The sequence below is a fragment of the Cyprinus carpio genome, chromosome A15 (assembly GCF_018340385.1).
Source record: "Cyprinus carpio isolate SPL01 chromosome A15, ASM1834038v1, whole genome shotgun sequence".
In the NCBI taxonomy this organism is placed as follows: Eukaryota; Metazoa; Chordata; class Actinopteri; order Cypriniformes; family Cyprinidae; genus Cyprinus; species Cyprinus carpio.
In genome coordinates this window covers 14,438,748-14,466,735 of record NC_056586.1, presented here as the reverse complement: position 1 = coordinate 14,466,735, position 27,988 = coordinate 14,438,748, and the positions used below count along the sequence as shown (strand labels likewise).

General features: G+C 36.6%; 2 protein-coding genes across 4 annotated transcripts in view; both read left to right on the top strand.

Annotated features, from left to right (window-relative positions):
• The first annotated feature begins 404 nt into the window (after positions 1–404).
• Positions 405–4,808, top strand: LOC109085625 (layilin-like). 3 transcript variants are annotated; one of them, XM_042771105.1, is made up of 7 exons: positions 405–670; positions 1,139–1,427; positions 2,373–2,530; positions 2,672–2,719; positions 3,456–3,545; positions 3,712–3,826; positions 3,937–4,808. In XM_042771105.1, the coding sequence occupies exons 1-7, from the start codon at positions 592–594 to the stop codon at positions 4,241–4,243; spliced, it is 1,086 nt and encodes a 361-aa protein (XP_042627039.1). In that variant the 5' UTR covers positions 405–591; the 3' UTR covers positions 4,244–4,808. The 3 variants fall into 3 exon arrangements, with proteins under 3 accessions (XP_042627039.1, XP_042627037.1, XP_042627040.1); XM_042771103.1 differs by having other exon boundaries at positions 3,456–3,563; XM_042771106.1 differs by lacking the exon at positions 3,456–3,545 and having other exon boundaries at positions 406–670.
• A 1,438-nt stretch (positions 4,809–6,246) lies between these two features.
• LOC109085620 (serine/threonine-protein kinase SIK2-like) overlaps positions 6,247–27,988 on the top strand; it is a 32,469-nt gene continuing 10,727 nt past the window's right edge. Inside the window, exons 1-7 of the mRNA XM_042771089.1 lie at positions 6,247–6,668; positions 9,518–9,634; positions 13,040–13,103; positions 18,019–18,180; positions 22,063–22,187; positions 22,678–22,801; positions 27,756–27,976. Of these exons, the coding sequence (XP_042627023.1) occupies positions 6,531–6,668; positions 9,518–9,634; positions 13,040–13,103; positions 18,019–18,180; positions 22,063–22,187; positions 22,678–22,801; positions 27,756–27,976 (951 nt within the window). The 5' untranslated portion in view covers positions 6,247–6,530. The remainder of the gene's footprint in view (positions 6,669–9,517; positions 9,635–13,039; positions 13,104–18,018; positions 18,181–22,062; positions 22,188–22,677; positions 22,802–27,755; positions 27,977–27,988) is intronic.

Genomic DNA, 27,988 nt, shown 5'->3' with positions numbered 1-27,988 from the left:
AACGTTATTATGGATTATGGACTCTAAATTTTGTCCGGAATTATTAGTCTGAAGTTAAAACACATTAATGATGGATGTGTTTTACACACAAGCAGCTTTTATGCAGCTTTCCACTTCACAAGACGTTGATTGAAGAATTGGAGTATACTTGTTGATTACTGTGATGTTTTATCAGCTGTTTGGACTCTCATTCTGACGGCACCCATTCACTGCAGAGGAGTGATGTGGTGCTAAATTTCAAAACTGTACTGCTTTTCAAAGACACATAAAAAAGTAAACACGCACATAAATACATTTGTGTAATCTTTTAAACATGTGTTAGCTAAGTTACTATTAGCTTGTTTATTTAAAAATACCGAACAAAAACATGCGATGTAGAAAAACCCATTTCGGAACACTTCACACGTAATGAGTGGGAGCGCAAAAACAGCTACAGCAGCTTCTGCTAGCAGCCAGCCACTTGGATTCGGAGACTCGAGCAACCTTTCTGGAGTCTGAGCGAAAACTTGACAACGTTGGGTTCTGTCTGACAGCGGGACGTTTCGGCAGGATCTAGAAACAGTCGTGTGGTGCCATTGAAGCTATGTAGAGATGGAGTTCATGAAACTGATCGGAACCGTTTTAGCAGTTTGTTTCCATCTCTGCTGCTGCGCATCAAGCGCGTTCGGCGGTGAGTTTCTGCTTGTTCAGGCATAGTGATATTCAAATGATCTTACTTCGTTAGATTTTGTGTGCTTCTTGAGTGCACAGTATTTAATAATGACAGTCTAATAATACGATAGTTTCGGTTAAGAGACTGCAGTCTTTTTCAATAATGATTTTTGAAGCCTTTGTTTTGCAGAACCATATTTTCGAATATAAGCGTCTGGTGATGCAACAAACGCTTAAGCAGAGTTCTTTTATGTTACAGTGGTTTGTTTATGGATTTTATTTTTGGGTCACAGCTGTTTTTTAGTGAGGGAGGATATGGCTGATGGCTGTTCCGCCTGGAAGTTTGTGAAAGTTCTACTGGTTTCTTCCTCTCTTTGCTCGCATATGTTCCATCGCCAACTTTCCTATAAAGGTTCCTGCAATATTTCCATAACAGTACTTCAGGTTCAATACTAACATCAGCGGTTTTTGTTGATGTGGTTTGCAGATCACAGGATATGCCGGAGAGGGACAGAGAAGCCCTGCTATAAGATCACAAGCTTCCAGGACATCGGGCTCAGAGCAAGTTTTGAGGCAGCCAGACAGAAATGCAGGGAGGGTGATGGAGAGCTGCTCAGCATTGAGACCGAGAATGAGCAACGTCTGGTGGAGAGATTTGTGCAGGAGCTCAGGGCCTCTGATGGAGACTTCTGGATTGGGCTACGAAGGAGCTCACAATATAATTCTGATTGTTCATCACAGTATCACTGGTTGGATTACAGTCAGGCCACATTCAGGTTGGATATTTGCAGTAATAATCTGAAATATTCTTGTGATTGATTAATTGATTGACTGATTATTTATTATTATTTATTTTAATTTTTTGCATGTTTGGTTATAGTTTTCCCAAAAAATAAAATTCAGTAATTTCTTCATTCTCATGTCATTCCTGTGAATTCTTTTCTTCACAATAAGTTGTAGTTATTATAATTAAAACCAAAACTCCATACTACCTTAATAGTTTTTGGTAATTGAAATAAAGCTGAAATAAAATAAAATATACATATTATATAATAGAAATATACATATTAAATTAGAAATGTTGCCTTGGCAAGTAACTGAAAAAAGGTTTAAGTTGCAGTATTAAAATGAATAAAATGGGAAAAAAATTAAAGCTATATAGAAATATTAAAAAATGACAAAAGCATATAACAAAATTAAAATGAAAACTCTACATGTAAAAATCAAAGCTATTTAAAAATAAAAAATAAATACTATAATACTATATAAATATAATTCTGTGTTCTTTTAATGTATTCTATGTTTTAAGTCTTCTGAATCATGTTGGTGAGTAAATGTTGATTGCAATTTTTGGTGAGCTTTTCAGTGAAAGCAAAATACTAAAATGTGACACAGAAGAGAAATATTTGAAGATTTTCAAAAGCACAAAACAAAATTACTAAAACTTAAACTAAAATTAAAATGAAAACTGACTGTAAAAATAAAAGCCAATTGAAGATAAATAATAAATGAAATAATATAATAGCATATAAAATAATATTTTATTTTTCAATTAGTATATTCTATATTCTAAGTCCTCTGAATCAGGAAATAAAGTAAGTAAATGATGACAGAATTATTAATTTAATTAATTAGTAATTTTTTGGTGAACTGTTCCTTCAAGTGAAAGCAGAATGGTAAATCTGATATAGAATATTCAGTGAGTCTGTGATTTTTTTTAGGAACTGGTTGGTGACAGAGCCCTCATGTGGCCTTGATAAGTGTGTAGCATTATTCTACAGGCCCTCACCTTCTTCTGGCCAGAAGGAGCACAGCCTGTTCAAGTGGACTGACGACAACTGCAATTCCAAGAATAATTTCATCTGCAAGTACTCAGATGGTAGGCTTTTGCATATGTTAATGTTAGCTGTCACATTAAGATATTGAATTGGCAACAAATCTGAGACAAGCATCTTTAGTGTTAACATATTATGTAAGAGGACTTCAAAAGTAAACTCTGCTGCCTCCTGTGTGTGTTTAGAGAAGCATCCTGTCCCCACTCCAGCAGGAAATATCACAACACCCACAGGTAAACAATTCCTTAACTTTTCTCTGTTGCATTTGCAACTTTTTTCTGACACGATAATGGTTCTATTTTTTTTTTTTTTCATGATAGTACCTTAAATTACAGATTCAACTAAATTATGTCCTACATAGCTCAAAGATTAAGGGGGTAGTTCCCAAAAAAGTGCAAATAATTCTGATCATTTAACAGTGTTATCATCATAAAATAAATATTAGATCAAAATTTTTTTCCAAAAAAATCTGAAATGCTGCCTTGGTAAATTGAGATAAATAAGTGCAAGCTGAAGTACTAAAATGACTAAAACTAAAACTGATATAAAACAAAATTAAAGCTAAATAGAAATGTTAAAATAAAAATCAATAGAAAACAAAAGCATATAACGAAATTACTAATACTCAAATTTAAAATTGAATATATTAAAATAATAGATAATTAAATATATTAATATGTAATATAATAGTATATAAATTTAAAATAACAAAAAATTATAATTTACTCTCCTGTTCACTTTAATCAGTTAAATGTGTAAACTAGGACCTAATAAAAGGACAGAATTTTAATATTGAGGCGAAGTATTACTTTAAAAAGATAATAATGCTTATGATGACCTCTAGTGGTGGAAGTGGAATTATACTTTTGCCTAAAGTATACAGTCAGACTCAAAATCCATAGTAGGTCATTCATCAAGGCCAAACACCATAAATGCTTATTTATCATTCAAAGTGATTCTTGTTTTTAGGTATTGATAACCTGACTCTGGTGCCAAAGCACCTGCCGCCCATTACAGTAGACAATGACAAGATAAAAACTGAACTCTCTGAGTCATCAGGTATTTCAGAAATGAATGGTAAATAGAATATTGTTTGAATTATATATATATATATATATATATATATATATATATATATATATATATATATATATATATATATATATATATATATGAGAATTTTCTGGATATTAACTTTTTTATATAATGATGGACTTTCTCTTAGTTTCTATTTCAGATGACACTAATATTTACTACATCCTCCTCGCCACACTGCCTGTAATGTTGCTGTTGATATTGGTTGTGTCGGGGGTGTTTTGCTACAGAGTCATGTCAAGGAGGTATGGAAAGACCTGCTGACATTTTCATCATTTCTTAGTTTGTTATTCTCTATGAACTATTTTGTCTGTCACCCTGCCATATAATATCCTCTCTAACTGTGTCTTTGCAGGAGAAAAGAACAGAATGAAGTCTATGCTGTGCCAGGACAGTGGGTGCGTCCCGTAGCTCCAAAATGTCAGAAGGATTATGAATGCACCGACAAATTCAACCAGTCTGGAGCTCATCTGGAGTACATGAGCTCTGAAATTAACAGAACATTTAGTATGACGTCTGCAAAGAGTCAGTTTGAGGACTATGAGAACGTCCAGAGCCGGCCCACGCAGTGCGGTTTTGTCACTAATGACATCTACGAGACCTCCCGGGGGTCCTCGGCGGTAGAGGCTGGATGGGTGGACAATGACATCTATGGATACTAAAACACTATAGAGTGTATACTGACTGGTAAAGTCTCTGTCACTAGTGTGTCTGGCTCTCCCACCATCATGTTTGATCTCTTCTCCAGTCTGTATGTCTGCTCTTTTTATGTGACCTGGTGGGGAAGTCATTGGGGGTCTAATGCAGGGGTGTATAGATTCCCATAACTGACTATACAAAGTAGCATAAAGGTGTCATCGGCTTGTGAGAGCTTCCTCTGTGGAAGCTGGCATCCTGGAACAGGACCCTCCATTTGGAAATTCACAAAACAGTGCGCTGACCTCTCAGCTCATCTCAACAACATCCTTCTGTGTCTCTGAGAAAGCCCTCTCTAAAGGATACCTACTGCTGTTCCCTTCTTTTTGAAGACTGTGTAGTTGCTTCGTAAGCTCTTTTGTGTCAAAACTGAATGGAAGGATTTATATATATAAAAAACATTATTGTAACATATTGAATATGTATTTTGCTTTCAGGTATCAAATTATGAGCAAAAAGATGAGAGTTTTGTGCTATATTTGGATTGTAAATGATATATTGTTTGTACTACTAATAATACTATCTTTGTCAGATGTTTGTGTTTAATCAAAATTGTTCCCGCACTCCTGGAAAACCTGGAAATGTTAGGGAATGTTAGGCCTGAAAAGGAAGACTGTATATTTTTATAGTGAATATACATTTTTCTTGTTAGTTATAATTGGTAAAAAGTTGAGTGCAGTCACTGCAAAAGTCATAGGAATGCTCTGACTTAACCCTAATGAATTATTTTATTTAATTGTATTTGATAAAAAATAACCTTTTTTTTTTTGGAAATCTTATTCAGATGCTTTTGTTATGAATGCCAAGAATAGATCTCTACCTTTTCCATATCGTTAAATGTCACTGCTGCATGCTTAGCTTTAACTTCACATCGGGTTCAGATGACTCGTTTTCCAAACCACTCTGTTTGTACCCTTTTTATTGACTGCGTCACTCTCAATTTATTGCGAATATTTTGATCTAAACGTTATTCTCTGGAAATGCTCTATTATTCAGCTGAATTCCCTGACGTCATCGGAGCAGTGAAGTATTTTCTTAGGCCTGAGTGACTGCAGTACAGCACGTGACCGTGAGGGGTCGCCATATGATAGGCCACCTAAAACCGAAATACGTGAAGCTTTTGAGGACATATTTGTTGCACTTATGTCATGGAGGTGTTTAATTACATTTTCCAATACAAGACATGCACTCTCTGTAATGCGTTTCTACGCTTACATACTCTTAATATGAATGACTTGTTTATTAAGCTCGAGTGCTGTCCAGTACAGCCCTCGCTCAGTTGATTCTTCAAACACATTTAATGTCTAGTGACAAAATACTGCTTTATATGACTGTGATTATGATTATGTAATTGAGCAAATATGTGCCACGCCTGCTTTGATGTCTACAGGGTTGGGTTGCAAACATTTGACTTCGTACCCTAGATGTCAAAATATGATTACTTAAAGACAATTAAGGGTCCAGGGACCACCAGGAGGCCGCAAAGTGGGTTCATGGAAATGTTTAAATGTTTTATTTAATTATTTTTTAATATATATAAATAAAAAAATTACGATTTAAATTATAAATTACATTTAAATAAGTAAATATATTTAAAGAAAAATATACTAATGCACTGTACAGTACAGTATAAGTGGCGTCTTTCCGCAGAAAACTATTAAGAGTCTCCGTGGAATCTAAAAAGATTGAAAACCCCAGACTTAAGATATACTTAAGATTCAATAAAGCCGGAAAACCACAGCGTAAAGCCTTCAAACTCCGAGCACGTTGCCCTCGGCTCTCATTCCTCGACTGAAGCGCACGAGAGACTGCATCAAAGTTACTGTCGGAGCCCGCGCTCGACAAACACAGCGACTCTCTGGCCGTTGACGTAAGAGGTGGGTCTGGTCGTCTTGGAAACGAATTGGCACTGGAGTGTGGAAGCGCTTCGAAGCCCCGCCCCTTGTACAAATACCCCCACAGGCTCTGACGTCAATGCACGTCAACCAGAGAACATGATGCCTCCTGCAAGTCAACTCGTGTACTCTCGCAAACACAGCTGAAATATTAGAGCTCTATTGTATTGGAGGAGGTGGCGTGACACATCGGCGCGCTCCTGCTTCTTCGGCTGAGACTGGAGCGGACCGTCAGCGAGCACCCTGGCCGGCACGCTGGCATTTCGACACGTTTTAGCCTCTGCTAGACGTGTTATCTTGAGGCTCAAGTGGCAGGTCTCTATCTTCTCGCCACAAACCCTAGTGTTTCACTAACAGCATGGTCATGGCTGACTGTCACCAAAAGCCAGTGCTCAGGGGTCCCGTCCGAGTGGGCTTCTACGATATCGAGCGGACTCTTGGAAAGGGGAATTTCGCTGTTGTAAAACTGGCAAGACATCGTATAACCAAGACCGAGGTGAGTTGAGCACATATCAGCTGCAGAGTCATAAGAGAGAGTCCTCTAACTAACCCCTGTGCGCTGCACAGAAACACTACGAGATACAAGTTACAGTTTTACTCACACTGGCTTGATTATATCATACTATTGTTGATGCTAGTTATGTGAGAACTTGTTATTATCTTTGGGTAATAAACAACCTGTTTGTCTGAAGCAGTGTCACTTTTTTTAGGAGCCACCTGGATTTGATTTTTAGGAACGTTTTATAACTTCAGATCAAGGCTGATTTTTTTATTTTCTGTGTTTTTTATGTTTTTAACCATTTTCTCGAAATGTAAAATACTTAAATGTTTAATTAAAATCAGTGATTTTTATTATAATATAAAATTATCATTAAGCTCATATCTAGATAGGCCTATATAAAATACTAATAACATAAAATAATAATAATAATAATTAACTTTTTTAATATCAGTTGCATTTTTGTTCATTTCTGACTATGGTCTAAGGTATGTTGACTTTTCTAATATTTTTTGGTTTATAACAATTTGCTTTCAAGATGTATGTAAAATATTAAAATTAAAACAAGTGTTTTATGTTCATAACACACAAATAAATAAATAATATTTTTTTTGTCACTTTCAGTTACATTTTATTTCATTTCAGACCCTGCCTTTGTGCAGCTTTGCATGCACTGATAAACACGCATCCAGAGTATTCAAAAAGAGCAAGGTGTCCAAAACTAGTTGTCAAAGAAAGACAAAGGCTGTGTACAATAGCAAGAAATGATGCTGGTTTAGTGCCCTTTAAATGTGGGCCATGCTGTTGTGCATTTGTGCAGTGGTTGCATAAGCAAAGGGTGATTTTGTGATAATGGATGTCGTCTCATCACAAAAAACAAGCTGATGTTTGTCTCACATTCCTTGCAAAGAAACCCTGCTGAGCACTGTTTGCATGACACAAGGTTACCGCAGTCACAGAAAATGTCATAAATTATGAAAAAAAAAAATTCACATTATTCTGGTTACACTCAGCTCTAAAACATTTGTATTTTGTAAATGCATTAAATGATTTTTAAAAATCCAAGGCAATGACCTCTGGTGACATTGTGCCATTGTGATTGTCTCTTTGTAGTAAAGTTTTGGTTCAGGGTGTTATGCAGAAGGTGCGAGCTGTAATTTATGCTTGGTCAGAAAGCTCCTGTGGTTTTCAGACTGTCTGCAGATGTAGAGTTTAGCATTGGAGCAGTGTGTGAGGGAATTATGATATTTAACAGGATTACGTTGTACACAGCTGATGCATCTCTGCAATGGCTGCCTTGAGGTGCTTCATTTCTGAGGAGATGGCACTGTATCAGCTTCCCATGAGTCTCTTGTGTTTTGTGATTTCTCCGCTCTTCCTCTGAGCTGTCTTCAGAATACACATTATTTGATAGTATGTGTCTTCTGATTTGTGCATTGCTTTTATTGTTCATGGTTTCAGTGGACAGTTGGATCACTGTTGCTGCCAATTAGAATGACTAACCACATTCACATATGACAGCTGATTCATAGCGATGTGCGCTAATGTTTTCAGTCAGTTACGATTATGCTTTTCAGGGGTCAACAACAAGGATGGCCTGGGGTCAGTGTGAGACAGTTTCAGGCCAATAGACAGAACGGTTACTTGTCAAGTACATTTTGTCTTACATGCGTTGATCATGCATATATGTTTATATGCCTTTGAAATATAAACATTTGGATTTATGCAACAAAAAAAAAATTTGTTTTGCAAATTCTGCTGATTTTGATTACACCAAGATTCTACCCTGGCAAACAGAGATGGTGTTTTGTTGAAATTGCGTGAAAACAAATCATTAAAGCATAAGTTACAATCATAAACCAGTCAGTATTTTTTTTTTTTTTATCATATGCCACCCTTTCAAGTCTTTGTGAGCCTTTGAGTAATTTTGTATATATTTTATTTAATATATTTACTGCATATATTTACATTTAATATATATTTAGATACATTTTTATATAGATTTAAAAATATTTTTATAGAATATAGGTATTACACTAGGTATTTTATTCTAGGTTTTGGTTTTTGCAGGCTTTACCAAAATTTTCACTGAGCCCAACAGTTTATTTTTCAGAACATTATTTTTAATGTTTTGCAATGCAACAATGTTGGAAAATATATAAATTGTGGTAGGACTGGTGAAAATGTTGGCAGGGTAAAAATCCAATCCGACCTGGCCAGCAGAAAAAAATCCTTATTGTTGAGCCTTTCTTTCGCATGGAAAAATATTTGTGGTTTAATGTACGTCAAGTTCGACTGATATTTTTTTTAAGATGTTTTTTTTATTATTCTGTTATACTATAAAGATTCCTCATACTAACAGTAGAAAGCAAGCTGAAGCACCACAGTGTCATAAATCTTCATAACATAAAATGTTTTATATTACTGTAATGATATAAAACATAGGTCAAAGTCTTTAACTCTGCAATCTGTTTTTTCTGCTTCTGTGTACTTACCTGAACATTGTTATTATACAGTCAAAAGAGGGATTGACGTATGAGTGGTTATGAAATGGTAAATAACTCCTGTTCTTCTCCCATTTGTCTGGCAAATGATGAAAAGCCTGTGGGAAAATGCTAAGATAATTCGGCTCATTGGCCTACTTCAGTAGTTAAGCCGTTAACCATACGCTCAGGTGTGTATTAGCTTTGCTCACATGTATTCTGCCCTTGAACCCCGCATAGGCTTGTGAAGACTGGATCGAATTGCACTGCAGACAGCAATAAGACTAATGAATTTCACTGAGTAGCTCGAGGCATTAAGCTCTGTGCCAATGAAAGTGTGTTTCTGTGCCCTTCGTTCAACAGGTGGCTATAAAGATCATCGACAAGACCCAGCTGGATGCTGTGAACCTAGAGAAGATCTATCGTGAAGTACAGATCATGAAAATGCTGGACCATCCACACATCATTAAACTTTACCAGGTAAAGGCCATTTCCTGTACTGTTCAATATAATATGATAAATTGCTTGTGGTGCTTTTCGTTTTTAAGTTTATTTGGATAAAAGCATCTGCTTAATGACTAAATGTAAAAATAAAATGATAATAAATTATTTAAATAAAAACCCTATTTAGAAAAAATAGTAAGGTTTTATGAGGGATGTACCAATGTAGAATTTCTGGGCTGATAACAGACAATCTACAGCTTGTTGTGGCTGGTACAATAACTGATGATTTTGATTTTAGTTTTTAAAGTTTTGAGCCTTCAGTCTGGTAAGCTAGCTAGCTAGCTAATTAATTAATAAATAACACAGAGTAGAATTTGGACTTTACAATGCATACAGGTGATCTGAACTCTGAAATAGATTTAGAAATAGAGTGAAACAGCTGTTTCACCACCAATTTGAACATCTGTGCAACTGCTGCTGGAGATGGCTTTAGACGTCTGTGTTTGGAAGTGTTGACCCAGGACTTGTTCTTGCATTAATAGACACCAAACAAAATGGAACAGACACTTATTGCACAGGATGCTGAAAAAAACAGCAAGAGGTGCAACAAACAAAGAAGTCCATCTGACACGTGTTAACACAGTGGCAGTGGCAGAACACGCAGGCAGCCCATGTCATATACAGATGTGGCTTTTTTGTAGCCTTTTGACTCGATGGTAACTCTTAAAATGTCTTTCAGAGTCGCGCTTACAGCTAGTGACACTAATGCATAAGATTGTATGGTTGGATCTTTTACAAAAAAAAAAACAATAGTACAAACAAATATGGAGTTACAGTTTATCAGCTGTAGTTCCACTGTCTGTATTGATAATTAAATTTTACCTGAAATATTATTTGATATACGATGCAGTTCTCTAATTTTACCTGAGCAAATATCACCATATTACCAGCCATCAAGCCGAAGTTAATAGCTAACTACTTTTTATAGTAAACTTTCGCATGAACACATTAAATTTGTCCAACTGGAAAAAGCCTATTTTTTTTTAACTAGAGATCATTCACACTTTGGAGTCAAAGTCACACAAGCACTTAGAAGATGAGATAACTTCTCCCCTAGTGTGACTTCACTGCAGCATTATGTAAGAGTCAAGACTTTAGGTCACTTTGGTTTTTGGGAATGGGAATAGCGCTTCCTTATTATACAACGTACCGGCACCATTCCAAGCCCTTGCCGTGTAATCATAGTGTGTCATTATTTCCAATGGTTACTCCATTTAAACGGCATGGGTCAATTAGTCATTTCCTTTCAGGCCTCATAAACAGTGGGCAGCTCTGCAGGCCCTGCCATCTCATCTCTAACCCCCGGTTTCCTTCTGGCCCATCTGCTACGGCTCAGGGTCCTAACACCAAGCAGCTGCTCTGCACACGCACCCTCATGTACACGTCATGCAGCAGCAAATGGTCCATATGTACTGTGGTGATCTGCCTTTATTCACACGTCATACATCAGCAGCATTACGTGTCAGCTATTTCTTTGGTCATTTCAGATGTGATCACATAGGTGCATATGTAGCACACATGCATTTCAAGCACATTATAATCAATTTATGAAGCATGAGTATATTAATATAAAAACACCATATATAATTAATTATATATAAATATATATGCATACAGTGGGTTTTTATATAATCACATTTTGTTGCTTTGCAGCCTGAAATGAAGACGTACACAGTTTTTGTTTTATCCAGCTCTATTTACTCAGTGCATCTTATAACATCCAAGCGAAAGATATAACTCCAACATAAAAATAAAAAAATTCACTGAGTAAAACAAAACTGGCAAAAAAAAAAAATGTTATGATTTTAAAGGGGGTGATTCTTTTCTATACCCACTGCATACTTTTTTCATACATACACACAGTTATAGGGGTAACGCATTACAAGTAATGCGAGTTATGTAATCAGATTAAGTATCAGATTCAACTAGTAAAGTAAAGTTGCTTCCTGAGTTTTCCAATTTATTCACTGACACTGCATATTAAGAGAAGATGGGAGTGAGGTGCAGAGGCACTTCCTTTAGCCTGAGGCTTATTAATTTCACGTTTTGGTATGAAAGGGCCAAAATATAACTTTTGTTATTAAAAAGCAAATGAGCTAACCTGTCCCAGGTGAGAAAAAGTAATGCAAAAGTAACGCAATGTACTTACAACCTAGAAAATGTTTAAAGTTTGTGTGTGCTTGTGCGTGTGTTGGGCAAAGTAAATTTTAAAAGTAATGCATTACAGTATTGTGTTACTCCATAAAAAGTAACTAATTGCGTTACTTAGTTACTTTTTATAGAGTAACACAATACTGTAATGCATTACGTTTAAAATTAACTTTGCCCAACACACACACAAACTTTAAACATTTTCTAGGTTGTAAGTAAAAATTTATTGGAGTACTGTAAAAAAGGTTATTGGAGCATGTTTTACAAGAAAATACGTCTACATCAAAATTTCATGTTTAATTCAAAGTGTTACTTGTGTACAAATTAATTCTTTGCAATTGTTTGCGAAAACATTACTAGCAATTGTTTCTACACCAAATTATTTTCAATGTACTTGAATAGACGTTATGTAATTTCTAACTGATTGATAGTCCTATTTTGTTGTCAGTTATCATTGGCAACAGCATGACACATCCCTTGGTGTAATGTGATTAACCACTGCCAGTGTGTCACGTAACAGACAGCCAACTAGTGTACAATCAACTACTGACATGAGATAATTTGAGTTATTTCCAGTTATTTGCTTATTTGGCAGCTGATTGGGATAAAAAGTGCTTTGTGATCATTGTGTTCTGAGCAGCTCTGAGATCACAGCTTCCATCAAAACATGTTTCTGGAAAGGAGAATTAGTTTAGGAGTTTAAAAGATGATTCATATTCTGGCCTAGCTGCTGATTTTATTAGTCAACCCTGTAATGCCTTTAAATGGAAAGAGCAGAAAAACCCCTACAACTTGAGCCCCGATAAGGGCCCAAACCAACAGACTGTATAAATGGCTGACAGTAGTGTTTATGTGGGACTCTGTGAATGTTTCTGAATTATAACATGCTGCTTCTCTACACTACATTTAGTCCTATTCATCTTTTTGTTTTCTTTGGCTAATTCTGGAGTCCTCCCACACATTGCTGGCTCTGACACTCCACTGTGAATCGAGCTTACGAGTAAACCAGCATCCCACTCTGATTCATGTGTGTTTCATTATAATACTGTGAACTCAATGGGATACTTCAGATTTCAGCTGAATGTACTGTAGCAGTCATTTTATCACTCAACCCACTATTTGCACTCGCTTTGTGATTCGTGTGTATTTTGGATCTATGCTGGCTATCTATTGTAGTGGCAAGACAAGAGGATTTTACCTGTAATGCATAATTTTTTCATCCTCATGCAGGTCATGGAGACCAAGAATATGCTGTACCTTGTGACAGAATACGCCAAAAATGGAGAAATCTTTGGTAAGTGGTACCAAACATTTACAATGGTGAGATGCAAATTTTGATACCTGATATGAAATATCTTGCTCTCTGACAGCCAGACCTACCACTTATCAATTTCACTATACATTTATCCTGATTCTACATCACTGACATGGAGAAAGTGTGTATTCAGACTAACATCTTGGTTTCAGATGATAGTACCAAAGGTCAGGCTGAAATTAGTTCAGCCGAGACAAACACAGTCTGTGTGAATAACCATCATAGTCACAAGCAACAAATGTGTCAGTGATGATGATCATATTCTGACGGCTCAGCTGTCTGTCTTTCCGTTGCTTTGGAGTTCTGTTCTGTCTGACACACAAGCTCAAAGCTAAGAGAAAAACTGAAGGTCAAAGATAATTAAAGGATTAGTTCATGCAAAAATTTGCCTGAGTGCCTTACTTTCTTCCGTAGAATACGAAAGGAGAATTTTTTAACGAAGTACCAGTACTGGTCACCTGTTACAGTTAGAGTGGACCAACTGAATTTTTAATGCTTCAAAAAGCATCCAAAAGCCCCACAATAACAGTCCATTTGACATGTGCTATATTCAAGTCTTCTGAAAGTCATATGATCACTTCATGAGACACTTCATGATTTAGTTCCTTATTCACTGATAATCTTCCATTTGGTTTTTCCCACAAAGTTATTGAATGACGACTTAAGATTTGTAATATTAGGGAATACTACTGTTATGATATTGTATAGTTTTTTTCACTGCAGCCCTTCACTTTTATTACAGTAGCTATATGGAAAAAAGATATTCTGGTCAGATGTTCTTTAAAGACTTCACACAGAGAAGATGGTTTGGAATAACATGGACGTAAATAGTTTGAATTTTCAGGTTTTTTTTAGATGAACTATCCCTTTAAAAAAATGACTTGTTGGTGATTTCTGAGGGTGAAAATGATGTACAAATAGACTATATTACTGCCAGTGACTGATCTCTTTGGCTGAATCTGAAATCGCCCCCTATACCCTCATTCACTATTCCTTGCATTAGGCTACTAATATAGTTCACTTGAAGGAGTGAATGAAAACGTGAGTGAATTCGGACACAGTGCAGAAGGATGGATGGATGAATCAGCTGCGGGCACTATCTTCTGGCAAGATGCGTCAATTCATTCGCAGAGTGACTCTCGCAGTGCACTATGGGTATTCTCTAGCTGTTAAACATATATCAGTTGTACACTCGTTATTGATGTGCATTGTGGGATTGAATGAGTGAAATTGATAATGTCCTCTAAGGTTTCGGACACCACTGAAAATGGCTGTCCCCTCAAATAGTGCAACAATTAAGGGTGTGGGGGCGATTTCAGACTCAAGGTTTGATTTTGTAGCAGCAGCTGCTGTGCACCACCTGTGAAAACTCACATAATCATCACACATTGTTCTTGCATAACAGTGTGTCTGTTTCACAGTACACGGCAATGTGATATGCTACCAAGAATGTGTTCCTACCCTGGGGAGTCAAGTTTTTGTGTGTGTGTGTGTGTAAGTTTTGATGCGTTTTAAGGGAAATAGCTGTAATATAAAGCCTATAGATAGAGTAGCCCCGCCCACAGTGAAATCCTATTGGTCCAAAACTGTATATTCAACATTAAATACATTCTAATTGGCTGTTCTGCATTGTGTAACATTTCTGCATTCATTGCGGACAGACAAATGACTTAACACTGTTTTGTTTCGGATGTAGGCCTATTTGTTGTATTTTTGTAAACATACAGTATTTGTCACGCATATTCTGTTTGGCCAGCCACCAATCAGCAAGCTCGTACTGGTAAAGTGTTTTATGGCTAGACAATAAACAGATATTTAGCGTGATTCTTTTACAATCTCGCGGTTGTGGTGTACTTTGTACGGACACCATGACCCTGGTGACAACAGCCTCTCTGTTTTGAAAGAGATATAAAGAGGGATGTCGTGGCTGGGGCAAACCAAATGACTTGTTCCCGCCCAATTGTGCCAAAGGGTGAGATAACAGCCAAATGTCCCGTAGAGAATTGAAATGAGGTTTCCGAGGTCAAACAAATAAAAAAACAAATAAAATGATCTGTCGACATGGCATAACTAATACTTACACAACAGTTTTTGTCAAGATTACCATATAATTACTCTCTTGTAGTACTGAGAGGCCATGCTGTCCAGCTATTGAGATTCTCTGTTGCACAATATGATTATGCAACTTATTTACAGCATGTGCCATCTCTATCAAGACTAAAAGTCTCTCGTTAATCACAAATTATGAGAGATACTTTTTGGAATCATTAAGACCAAGTGGTGTGTGCTTGCATCACACCGAATCTAAGCTATTCTAACATAACAAAGGCACTCACTCCCATCAAATAATCTTCACAGGGATAAAAGAGAGAGGAGAGAGAGACTGAGCAGCATTTGGTGTTGTGAAGTGCTGGGTTCGGTCCCCCGTGGTGGAGCTTAGCAGCACAGAAGCCCACTACTAGAGCATGTCTGCTCCACCAACACCGCAGAGCAGAGCCGAAGCATTAGAGGGACCTGGAAATTGGGTCAACTTCGAATAAGTAGGAGCTGCAGAACGCACAGGCAAAGCAGGAGAGAGAGGGAAAGCTAAGAGACATTGATTTGAATTTTGGAAGAGGAGGGGAGAAATGTAGGCCATGCATATTTTAGAAAAATCTAGAGCTGGAGAAAAGGTTCTTTTTGAAGATGTCAGCTGATCAGTCTTGACACCCGTGTCTGCCCTCAGCGTCTCGATTCCTGCCTTTTACCCTCTGGCTCTATTTCTAGTCTGTCAATTTTAGGTTTTAGCATTAGTTATGGTAGTATAGGAAAACTCATAATTCCTGACTAGATCATTTATGACTCACTGGAAAGAGCGTACATGTGTTCGGAGACCAGAAGAAAAGTATTCAGTATGTTGGAAATAGTTTCACTTATTTGTAACAAAATAACCAAAATAAAAATTACCAAATTTATCTTGTTATTACCATGTTTTTGCATATTTATTATGGAAGCATTAAGTTTTTTTTTTTTAGATATTTAATACCACGGTTTTATTCTTTAATTTGAACTAATTTTGAACTGATCTTTAATTAGTATGTATGCAGTTTAGAGTTTATGATCTCATAAATTAAGAGACTGATTGAAAAAATTTGAAAATATTTTTTATAATTAAAACAAATGGTCACACAGCAAGAGAATACAGAATGATGGTGAAGAGCATGATGTGAAAAGCTTAAAATAAATGGTCATCTACTTAATGAAGAATCTAATTAAATCTAATTAAAGTATTAGAAAATACCAGGGCATAGTTTGAAGGATTTTTTTTTTTTCTAATTATTTTAAAATTAATGTATATGCTTATATATGCAGAATGACCTTATTAACTATTAAATGTAATATGTTTTTTTTATTAATAAAATATTTTATTTATTAAATACTTATTATTTTTATTATTATTACAAAAAACTTATTTATTTCAGTGAATTAAAGTTTTTTTTTTGTACGTGACAATACTGCCAGGACAAGGTTCAGTTAGTTCATGCTTTAAAACCCCTAATAAAAATTACCCCGGCAGTAAAATGCACCTTGCTGGGAAGAGGAAATGCTCTTTCTCCTCTCGCGTGTCTCTTAAAGGCAGTAAGTCAGTCTATGCGACTGTGGTGTGACTGCTGCTCTGTTTGTAAGGGTCAGTTGAGAGTAACTCCAGTTGTACTACTTATAAAGTAGAAGCAACTTTTATTAGCCCAGCTGGCCAGCTCAGGCTCTTTTAAGTCTATCTTGTTAATGCTCACATGGCTAAGAGAAGAAAAAAAATCATGCATAACAAGATCATTTTAGATGCCTGAGGTACCTGGTATGCTGGCACCAGAATGATATGTTGTTCTGTTGACCAAAGTCCACAGTCTGTGATTTAGTGGGGGTGATTACACCCAGTTGAGTGGTATAAAGCAGAGTGTATATGAACACCTTATCTTAAAGCAGATTCCTGTTGGTCATTTGACACAAATACGAGACATTCCTATGTCAGACGTGTTTTTTGATTAGCAGAATAGTCCTAAAAAAAGTTTAAAATGGAGCACAATTTCAGAATGTTAGAATCTGGTATCTAATTGGTAAGCTCAATGAATTTTACATTAAATATATATATATATATATTGATGTCACGTGGACTATTTTAACAATGTCCTTACTACCTTTCTGGGCTTTGAATGTGGTAGTTGCATTGCTGTCTATGCAGGGTCAGAAAGCTCTTGGATTTCATCAAAAATATCTTAATTTGTGTTCTGAAGATGAATGAAGGTCTTACAGGTTTGGAACGACATGATGAGTAATTAATGATAGAATTTTCCTTTATGGGTGAACTATCCCTTTAAGGCTAGGTTATCCAAGGTAATTCTGCAAACACAAATTGCCGTCTGTTTTTGAAAATTGATTTTGATATTTGAAAAACAGCTTATGCAGAGAATGACGTCTTAAACACACTGCCATGTACCCACAATCACTCTGCCAGCCCACCTCAATGTAATCCCAAGACGAGTATGGAATGGAATGTGTGAGGACTGTAGGTTTGGCCCACAGGCCGAGGGCCAGGGACTGACCCAGTACTCTAGGGTGTGGTGACCACATGATTACACCATCCGGGGGGATGTTTACCTTACTCACACACCACAGAGCCTCCTTATTGTGGCTCATCAATCTCTGCCACTAGCCACACTACACCGCCGGAGCCTTTCCCGGTACAGCGTGTGGTCATGGTTTTCAACACTTTCTTTTTTTTTTCTTCTTTTTTTTTCAGTCACATTTTATTGTGACCCATATTACACTACATTACCCATTTAAAATGTTTAATTGCTTCAGGTCTGTGCTTTGTGTATTTGTGATGTTTAACTAACCTCACTTCATCTTTATTTAGACTACCTAGCCAAGCATGGACGGCTGAGTGAACCAGAGGCACGACGCAAGTTCTGGCAAATTCTGTCTGCTGTTGAGTACTGCCACAATCGAAACATCGTTCACCGGGACTTGAAGGCGGAGAATCTGCTGCTTGATGGACACATGAACATCAAGATTGCTGGTATAGGCGGTCACAGTTACATTATCTAAAATTTTGATACATTTCTAGTCTTTGGTACATTGGTATTGATATTGAATTGTTGAAAAATATAAAACAACTGTTTTATATTAGTTATTTTATATATTACATATAATGTGTACACATTTACCCAATTTGATAATATATAATATATATTCTATGGCTATAATGAATTATATTTTATCATTATTTTATATGTAATATATGCTCAATGAAATAGATTTATTTATTTTACTTATGCTTTTTATTTATGCTATTGGGTAAATGCACAAATAAAAAGCATAAATAAAAAAACAACTGTTGTGTGTGTGTGTGTGTGTGTGTTTGCTTTTATCAACACTGAAGTGGAGAGTCTAGATTGTAGTGTAAAACATCATAGTTTGTATAATGGTTTGGTACTTTTGGTTTGGAATTTCCCTTGCTTTAGAAGATTTTCGCCTACATTTTTGTGATTTCACCATAGTTAATTATAGGGTGTGATGGACAATTTATTAATCAAAACTGTACTGCTTAGGGTGATGACTCGGGTACTGCTCAGTTGGTGGAGTCATGACTAACGTCAAGAACACAGGTGCATTCTGTGTTGAGCTATATATTCAGACTAAGGTTCATTTGCAATTTAATTTGAATTTGAGCAATCAAGAGGTTACTGACTATAAAGGCAGCCAGGAGAGCTTCCCACACACATATGTGTGCACATATTCACACGCAGACCAAACATTGTCAGTTTCCCTGACACATCAACCTGCTCTCTGCCCAGTCTCCACTATCATGTTGGTAGATTATGATGTTTGGCACAGCAAGTAATTCAGTGGCCAGTACAGAGGAGTGTCCCACAAGGCTTTGTTAAAGGTCCTTTTTCTTTTAGCCCTCACACTGATGCACAGTCAGCCTTTTAGAAGATGGCTGAAGCTGGGTCACTCAAAGAAAGGTCATCAGCCTTTTATGTTCCACTTCAAACATTTATGTGCTTGCATCATGACTGAAAGAAGAAGACAGTGAAACTCTAATCTATTAACCATGAATACATTTTTCCATATTGTACAGATATATAGAGCAAAATATGTTTCATATTACAGTGGTTTTGCATTGTGATTACATGACATTAGAATGTTAAAGGGTGAAGCAAGAGAAGAGTGTACACTACAACTGTTTTTCCCGTAAATCATGTTGAATGAGCAAACCTGTGGGATTGAGAGACTTCCTGGGGGTGGGCAATGATTGGGAAACCGTATAAAAATTGTTATGATTGGATCCCCAGAGATCTTTACACAATCAACCTCCAGCACCAGTCCAAATGCAGAGCATGTTGTGTGTCCACTACATGACCAAATTATGAGAGCCAGTGCTACTGACCTCAATAAAAGCTTTTATTTAAAGTAACAAAAAGTTCAGTTCTGCCTGCCTTTAAATATGGCATTAGCCACTGTTTTCCAAGCTGCAGGAGTTAAGCTCCAGGGCCGGATGTGATTCCTGTATTGAATGCTGAGGCTCACTCCTGCAATGTCTGCCGCTGGACTGCCTAGGGCATTGACGTCAATTCCTCCTGCTCAGCATTCAACTCATGAAGTGGGTCAGCTCAACTGATATGGACTCATCATACTGGCTTCTTACATCACAGTCACAATGTAAAACGAACATGGCTGCTTTTTATCTCTCCCTTAAGGTTCCCATTTTCATTTTATGAGGCCCCTGAAGCTCAGATTCTAGACAAACTCTTAATACTCACTGGAATTTAAATAAAATCTGAAGATTTGACATTCCAATGATAATTTCATCCTTAATGACTAAATTCCAAACAGAATGCACTATAAAATAATGTGTATATATGTGTATATATAATACATACAAAATATAATACGTATACACATTGGCATTTTTTTTTTTTTTAAGCATAAATCTAACTAAATTTAGTGAGGTTTAAGCATAAAATAAGAAAATGCAAATGTAAGAAAAAAATAAACCTAATTCAAGATGTATTGTTTGGAAGCAGATCCTAGTATCTTTGCTTTTCAAGTAAATTGGTCTTGTTTTTTTTTGTATGTTTTTTTGCAGCTGCACACAGTTATGAACAAATACAGGTTTGTAGCCTATGCTTTTAAGGAAGGTCGACCGTTGTACACATTGGGCTGATTTATCTGAGAACCATATTTGGCCAAGACGCCACTGTCTTAGACTTCTGGCAGTGGTGGCCATTGTATCTAATCTCTGAGCACTTTGTAAAGTTCTTCCAAACCCATTAAAGCCAGATTGAGGTGGTGATGACGGTTTCCATCTTCAGGGTTTGCACGGCATGATCCACTAAACCCTATTACAGATGCTGCTCAGCTTGTGTGTTGGCTTAGCGACCCTCTGTTCCTTCATTGGCTGTTGTCAGCATACCGCATTATACAACATTTGCCAGTAGACGTAGTGTGGTACTGTATAATGCCAATTTAGTCTCATAGGAATTTTAAGTGACCTTGTGTTATGTAGTCTGATCTTTTCTCAATTTACACAGTGTTACAGCTTGTTAGTCAAAGTATAAATCAAGTCACTGTTTATTTCTTTCCTCAAGACCCCATGACTTTTTTAAGCACAGTTTTCTTTCCTCGCTGATGTATTTCCTATTGAAACAGGAATTTAAGATGAGACATTTCAAAGGATTTGTGTCTTTTATAAAATAGCCAATGGGCTTTAATTATATCACAGCAATGCACATTTTCCGTTATTTTCTAATCAGTCATAGGCAGTATTAAAGGGAGGGATATTTTCATTCTAGAAAGCATTTGATTGGAGATCTGTAGTGCAATGGGTGAATATTTTTGCTCTGTTTTCAATAAATGTATAAAGTGTAAATCTTTATATCTAACACTAACATATAGATGACTTCAGACAGATTCAAAACCACAAACTCAAATTTTGATTTCATGGGATCTGAAAGATTTTAAAAATGGTCTCTATATAAAAGTTGCCTTTCTACTGTAGGCAAAATTACACACTAATGGCAAAGTTTGTGTGGAAACGATTTTTTTTCTCAATGAGTACAGCAATAATATTAGTCATCAAAGTAGAAAGAAGTGGGCTGTAAAAGCATTGTTCTGTGAGCTTTGAGGATGTGTGGAGAAAATGGGTTTTTGGCTTACTGTAGGTTATTAGAGAAGGATGTTTTTGCAGTGTCTGTACTTTCAGAGTCATGGGTAATCATGTAAAGCAAGTTTTACATCTCTGGTTCATCAGTAAACTAATTTTGCACAGAAATTACGGTATGCACGCGAAAGGATATTATATTTCCCAACTCTTGATGTTTGAAGACAAATGATTCACACACTTACAGGATCCTTTCTTTTTTCCACACTTGCCAAAAGTGGGTAAATTGAGAATTTAACAACCATCAATATGCCTCACCAGTCATGAACCTGTGTTTGCCATTATTTTTATGAATTAAAGCATCTGTAATTTTAAAGTTGATGCTTCTAGCCCTGGAAAAGTCATGGAAATGTAATGAAGACTGAAGTAATGGTTGCTGAAAATTCAGCTTTATAAAATATATTTTATAAATATATTAAAGTAGAAAGCAGTTAACTACTTCAAAATATTACTGGTTTTATTGTATGTATGAGCGCAAAAGACTTAAAAAAAAAAACCCATAAACTTTTAAACTGTAGTGTAATTCATTAAATTGGTTGACAGCAGTCACAAATGACTGGAAGAGTTCAACGGTCACTAGGTGTGGGAACCTTGATAGTACAGTCAATATTGTAATGAAACTTTCCTGTTTGTCCCCTAAAGCTGAAATGTGATCCATGTCCCTGAACACAGACATAGCAAACCCTGTCAGTTTCATTCTTATATCACCTTTCTCTATTTTTTTCATCCCTGCAGATTTTGGCTTTGGAAATTTCTTCCAGTCGGGAAAGCCCCTGGCCACATGGTGTGGGAGTCCTCCATATGCAGCCCCAGAGGTGTTTGAGGGACAGCAGTATGAGGGACCCCAGCTGGACATCTGGGTAATGCTGCTCTGCACTCAACCGACAAGCCAGCATTATACGTGCAGGTTCACGCTGTAAATGATTAGTGAGTCAGCTGACAGTTGTTTGCGTTACCACCTTTTCAACCTTTGAGAACTCAGCTGACGTCAAAGCGTAAACCAAACACCCTGTGCTCAGTGTGAGATAGAGATCAGATCATGTGAAAGCTCTCTTGCTCTCTATTAACTGCCAATAAAGAAAGAGTTTGCCCAAAAGTGAAAATCGTTTACTTACTCTCAAGTTGCTGACTTTATTAGGTGGGATGCTCATATACAGTGAGAAAAGAGCAGCATTAACATTCTGCTAAGCATCTGTGTTCCACAAAAAAGAAAGTCATGCAAATTTAGAAAGGGTGAATAAATATTCATTTTTAGGGTGATCTATCCCTTTAAATGTGTGCACCTGTACATTTGCACATTGTGATCGTGTTATTCACCACTGAGCTGACGCTGTGTGTGTGTTCCTGCAGAGCATGGGGGTGGTTCTGTACGTGCTGGTGTGTGGCGCCCTGCCCTTCGATGGCCCCTCTCTCCCCATTCTGCGGCAGCGTGTTCTGGAGGGCCGTTTCCGTATTCCTTACTTCATGACAGAAGGTGAGACTAGGAGAGGTTTTCTGGCAGCAGTTGCTGTTTTTTCATGAAATTCAAGCCTGGTCAATTAAAACATTCCATAAGTGCTTGGCTACAGTTTGTGTGTGTCTGGACTGTATAAAGAGGAACGGCTCTAACTGCTCGGAGACGTTTAGCAGTGGAACATAAAATGAGTCATGATGATCCACCAGCAAACTAGTCATCCTGTAACCGACTAGTCTGTTAGTGTGGTTGACTGCTAGGGATGCTCTGATATTACAATTCTGGTCGATATCAATAAAATGATTATTTCTTTTAATTCTGTTGATGATAAGCCAATTATAAACTATTAATTTTAAATTCTACATGTGAATTTAAGCATCATAGTGTTATATTTAAATAGGAAAAATGGATGTTCATTTTGAGATTTGCTAAATTACATTTAACACTGTTAATAAATTATTCAAATATGAACGCCAAAGATAATCTACACTTACTGTTCAGAAGAAGTTAGAAGTTCAGAAGTTAGAAGTTTCTTATGCTCACTAAAACTGCATTTATTGTAAAAGATTGGAATTTAAGATAACTATTTTCTTTTTAAATATATTTTAAAATGTAATTTATTCCTGTGACGTTAAAGCTGAATTTTCAGCATAATCTGTGATACTTTTTTTTTTTGTAACATTATAAATGTTTTTACTGACAATTTTGATCAATTAAATACATCTTTGATGAATAAAATAATTACTTTAAAAAAAAAACTTTTGTAGGATAGTTAAAAAAAAAAAAAATTCAGGGAAATGAGCAATTAAACATCCAATATCGACCAATGCAATAAATGAAAGTCGCTTACTGATGGTACTGCTATGTCATGCATCCCTATTGACAAGTGTATCTGAATTTTTTTTTTTTCTTTTCAGTTCATATTTTTTGCATGGATTCCACCGTTGTGTATTTTATTTTGTTACAGATAGTATTTTGAAAGCACGTCTCGAGATCTCACTAGCTGAATTAACCCACTATGTGATTGCCCCCAAAGAAACGCATCCAATCAGGGTCAGGTGAACCAGAACGCCGATCTAGTTATACAGAGCTTCCTTAAAACTGATAAGTCTACTAGTTGTTACTTTAAAGTGGTTGACCCATGCTCAGTAAAATCACAGCAGTCAACATTTACTCCACTCATTTTACAGGCAGAATAACACAAGCTGCAAAGGGCGAGATTGTGATCGAGATAGAAAGGAGGGCAAGAGAGATAAAGTGAGAGGGCAACGGGTGAGAGCAAGACAGTTCAGACTATCCTCGCTGGCAGCGAGCCAGTTCACGGCAGACTGAGAGAGAGAGGGAAGGAAGGACGGTGGGCCGCTCTTGACGTAAGAGTCAGAATGTCACATTCGTTCATTCTACACAAGCTTTGCTCACTGTGATTAAACACGGATCAAGTAACCCGAGGAAGAGCGAACACATGTTAACCTACCGGTCCTGCCAGGATGGCCCATGATTGGGGGGAGGGGGGCTGGTAGTAGGGGTCCATTGACTTTGTTCAAGACATTTAAACAATTAAGCAACGTTGAGATCCTTGCAGGTCTCGCAGTGTAGCTGAGCATACTCCCCAAATGAGAAGAACAGCGTGTGCTTTTCCTTTACATTTCCTTTTCAAATGCTCTCATCACACAGGATTTCACCCGTACGGAGTATCGACCCCTCCTCAGCGTGCTCTTAGACAGAAGAGTGCTAGTACACACTACATGCTACACACTACGTTACACAGTGAATACAGCACACGCACCGTTGGGAAAGATTATGAGCGCCTGGTGTGTTATACGGGGAGTTTTGGCTTTCTTCTCCGTGAAGAAGTACTTTTCCAGAATTATTCTGGTTGGTTTAATCAGAACTCGAGACAATGGAACATTCAGGAACTTGCATAGTAATGGCAATATCTTCTATGAAATGTACTGTAGGACAACTTTCAGAAATCCCAAACTTTCCTATGGTACTTGTCTAATAATTTGAGGTGAAATAAAATTATGGATATGGAAAGTACTTTTACTTAGAAATTTGAGATTTGCCACAGATTAGGATAATTTTAGTATACTGTAAAAAATAAAAATAAAAAAACATTCAAACTGGCTTTAAAAGTAAAATTTTGTATAACTTAAACTTGAAATTGGTTAAAATTATTTAGATGAGTTAAAATAATGGAAAAACATTTGTTGCTATGACTTACTGATCATATCATTTTTTATATATAGGTCTCACTAGAAAAAAATGTTAGAATTTTTATCACAAGTAAATTTGAAAAAATCTTTTGTGATGGATAATTGATTTTATTTTATTATTTTAATCCTCCTTGTTCTTGTCATGAAAATAGTCTTTGCTGCTGAAGTTTCATTAACATTCATTTTAATCCTTAGTTTTGACATTCCTGAATTTACGCAAAAAAAAAAGTTTATAAACAATCTAGATATCCGATTAAATTGTTCCTGAAATGTGATCTGAAGACAAAAGGAGTCTTACATTGTCTTTACATGGCAAAAGCCCTGCAAAAGCTGCAGCTTAATCTGCATATTTACCACAAAAGGTGCATTTAAGCTGTTGCATGCTGCATAGAGGCAGTGCATTTACACAGAAGTTTTACAGCTGTACATTTTTGTTTAAACCATCATGTTTAAATCATTTGCACAGAACCAAAGCAGCATCTGATCCTCCTCTGATACTGGGGTCTTTGTTAAAGTCGACAATACTACTGGAACAAAGTTCTGTAGGCTAAACTAGAACTTTTTGGGTAAATATAAAATCTTTATCTCCAGGGAAAACAAAGCGCTGCATACCAACACCAAATCGTCATCCTTACATTTAATGAAGATGTGAAATGGTGTTGAGCTGCTTTGAACAGCCGAGATCAATAAACTCACAGAGGAAACAAGACTTTACAGCAGCTGTATAAGATCTAAAGCTCAAAGACCTTGGGCCATGTTCCATGACTCAAAACATAAGTCAGTTACAAAATGACTCAGACAGTCTGCGGTTTAGGATTTAAAAATTTCTAGTCCCGGGCTTGAAAGGATAGTTTACTCAAAAAATGAAAATTCAGTTATCATTTCTTCACCCTCATGTCATTCCAAACCTTTTAGCATTTCTTTTTTTCTGTGGAACACATAAGGAGATATTTATGAATGTTAGCAACCAAATAGCTTTTGTTCCCATTTACTTCAATTGTATTTTTTGGTTCATATAATGGAAGTCAAAGGAAAGAAACTGGATAACATTCTTCTAAATATTTTATGTTCCACCTAATAAGAAAGTAAATCATACAGGTTGTGATTGACATGAGTAAATGATGACCGAATTTTCATTTTTAATTCATAAATATAGTCTTCAATCATATAGTGATTAAAAATCTATAAATATCAGTATTACAGCCAGTTTGCATCCGAAGAACCATTCATCCTAAATTCATGGTATTTCCAGAGGGTTTACAAACTGTTCCTCACAGCTGAATTTATGGATATGATTTCCACATGAATGTGGTAATAAGATTCTGTGATTCCCGCTGCTGAAGTGAGGGAGCTGTCGAGAGGAGGATGTTTCCAGCAAGACATCCCACTGTGTTCCAGCACAAGGAGTATTACTGTAGCTGTGCGACTCCCTCTGTTTGCTCTAGTGTCTCGCAGGCTCTCCAGAAACCGTAAATGCTGCAGATTAACAGGAAGAGCCAGTCTTGAATAAAATGATCAGCAGCGAGACGCACAGAAGCGTTGAGAACACCCGCATCACTGTTAGTCCTGTGAAGTCTCATTCAGTTTCATTCAGCCCAGCTGAGTCAGACATGGTCATTAATCAAGGGCACAGGGACAGACAAAAGGCCTTGTGCATTCTCAAGAGGATAATGTGTTTTGGGTTTGGGTTAGTCTGACAGTGAAACGTTTGTTGGGCAGTTTTTTTAGTTGAGCCAAGCATTGGACGGTACAGGCTGTCACCAATTCTGAGTGTACAGTATGCTTTAGATGCAGCAGTGTTTACTGTGAAGCAAACACACTGTGACCCTTTCAGGATGAGATTGTAAAGAGCTGCTGTTCTCACTGCTGAGACAAGCACAGAACTTTCTTACTGCTCCCACAATTATGATAATACTTGACTAATAATAATGATAATTTACTGGTAATTGCTTTCAGAAGAAACAGTTCCTCGGCCAAGTAAACTGTAGTGCTGTTTGGGTTTTGCAAAGCAACTTGATGCATTAATATGCTGTCACATGTGTATTCAGGAATATTTTACAATGGGTTTTGAATATTTTGATTTTTTTTTTCTGACACAAAGCTATATTTTGTATTAGTTCATTAAATGTATATTAAAACAGCTTTTAATGGGTGTTCTTAGACATGTGAAGCAAAACACCTAAATCCATAGTAAAGTGTTTTCTATTTAAATAGATTTTGAAATGTAATTTTGTATATTCCTGTAATGGCAAAGCTGAATTTTTTTTAACACCCATTACTTAGTCTTCAGTGTCACATGATACTTCAGAAATCATTCTAATATGCTGATTTGATGTTAGTTTTTATTATTATTATTATTATTATTATTATTATTTCAAGCATTTATTTGAAATGGAAATCTTTTGTAACATTATAAATGTCTTTACTGTCACTTTTGATCAATCAAATGTGTTCTTGCTTAATGAAAGTATTATTTAAAAAAAAAAACCTGTAATGACCACATGCTAGAGAATATGGTTTAAACATATTACCCATCAACTCACATTTGCTTCTTGGCCAGTTAGTAAGAGCTGTGCAGGTAAACCTCACCCCCCTGCAGTCTTTAGTGTCCTTGTTAGCGCGCCTGCCTCCTTGCCGGAAACACTCGCTTAGACCGGCTTGAGTAGAACCGGAGGGGTTAGATTGGCAAGTGTTGTTTTTGTTCCTGGGTACAGGAGGTGTCATGTTTATCTTTATCTTCTTTTCTCTTTTATGTGCAGACTGTGAGCATCTGATCAGGCGAATGTTGGTGTTAGACCCCTCCAAGCGTCTGTCTATAGGACAAATAAAGGAACACAAGTGGATGGTGATAGAGGTGCCTGTGCAGAGGCCGATGTTATATCAGCAGACTGTAGAGGGGGAGGCTGGTGTGGGAGAATACAGTGAGCAGGTGCTCCGGTTGATGCATAGCCTGGGCATTGACCAGCACAAGACAGTAGAGGTGAGAAATAAC

Coding starts and splice junctions, on each gene's coding strand:
- LOC109085625 (XM_042771103.1), top strand. CDS start 592: ATGGAGTTCATGAAACTGATCGGAACCGTTTTAGCAGTTTGTTTCCAT. Junction 1,428..2,372: donor TACAGTCAGGCCACATTCAG/GTTGGATATTTG, acceptor GATTTTTTTTAG/GAACTGGTTGGTGACAGAGC. Junction 2,720..3,455: donor AAATATCACAACACCCACAG/GTAAACAATTCC, acceptor TCTTGTTTTTAG/GTATTGATAACCTGACTCTG.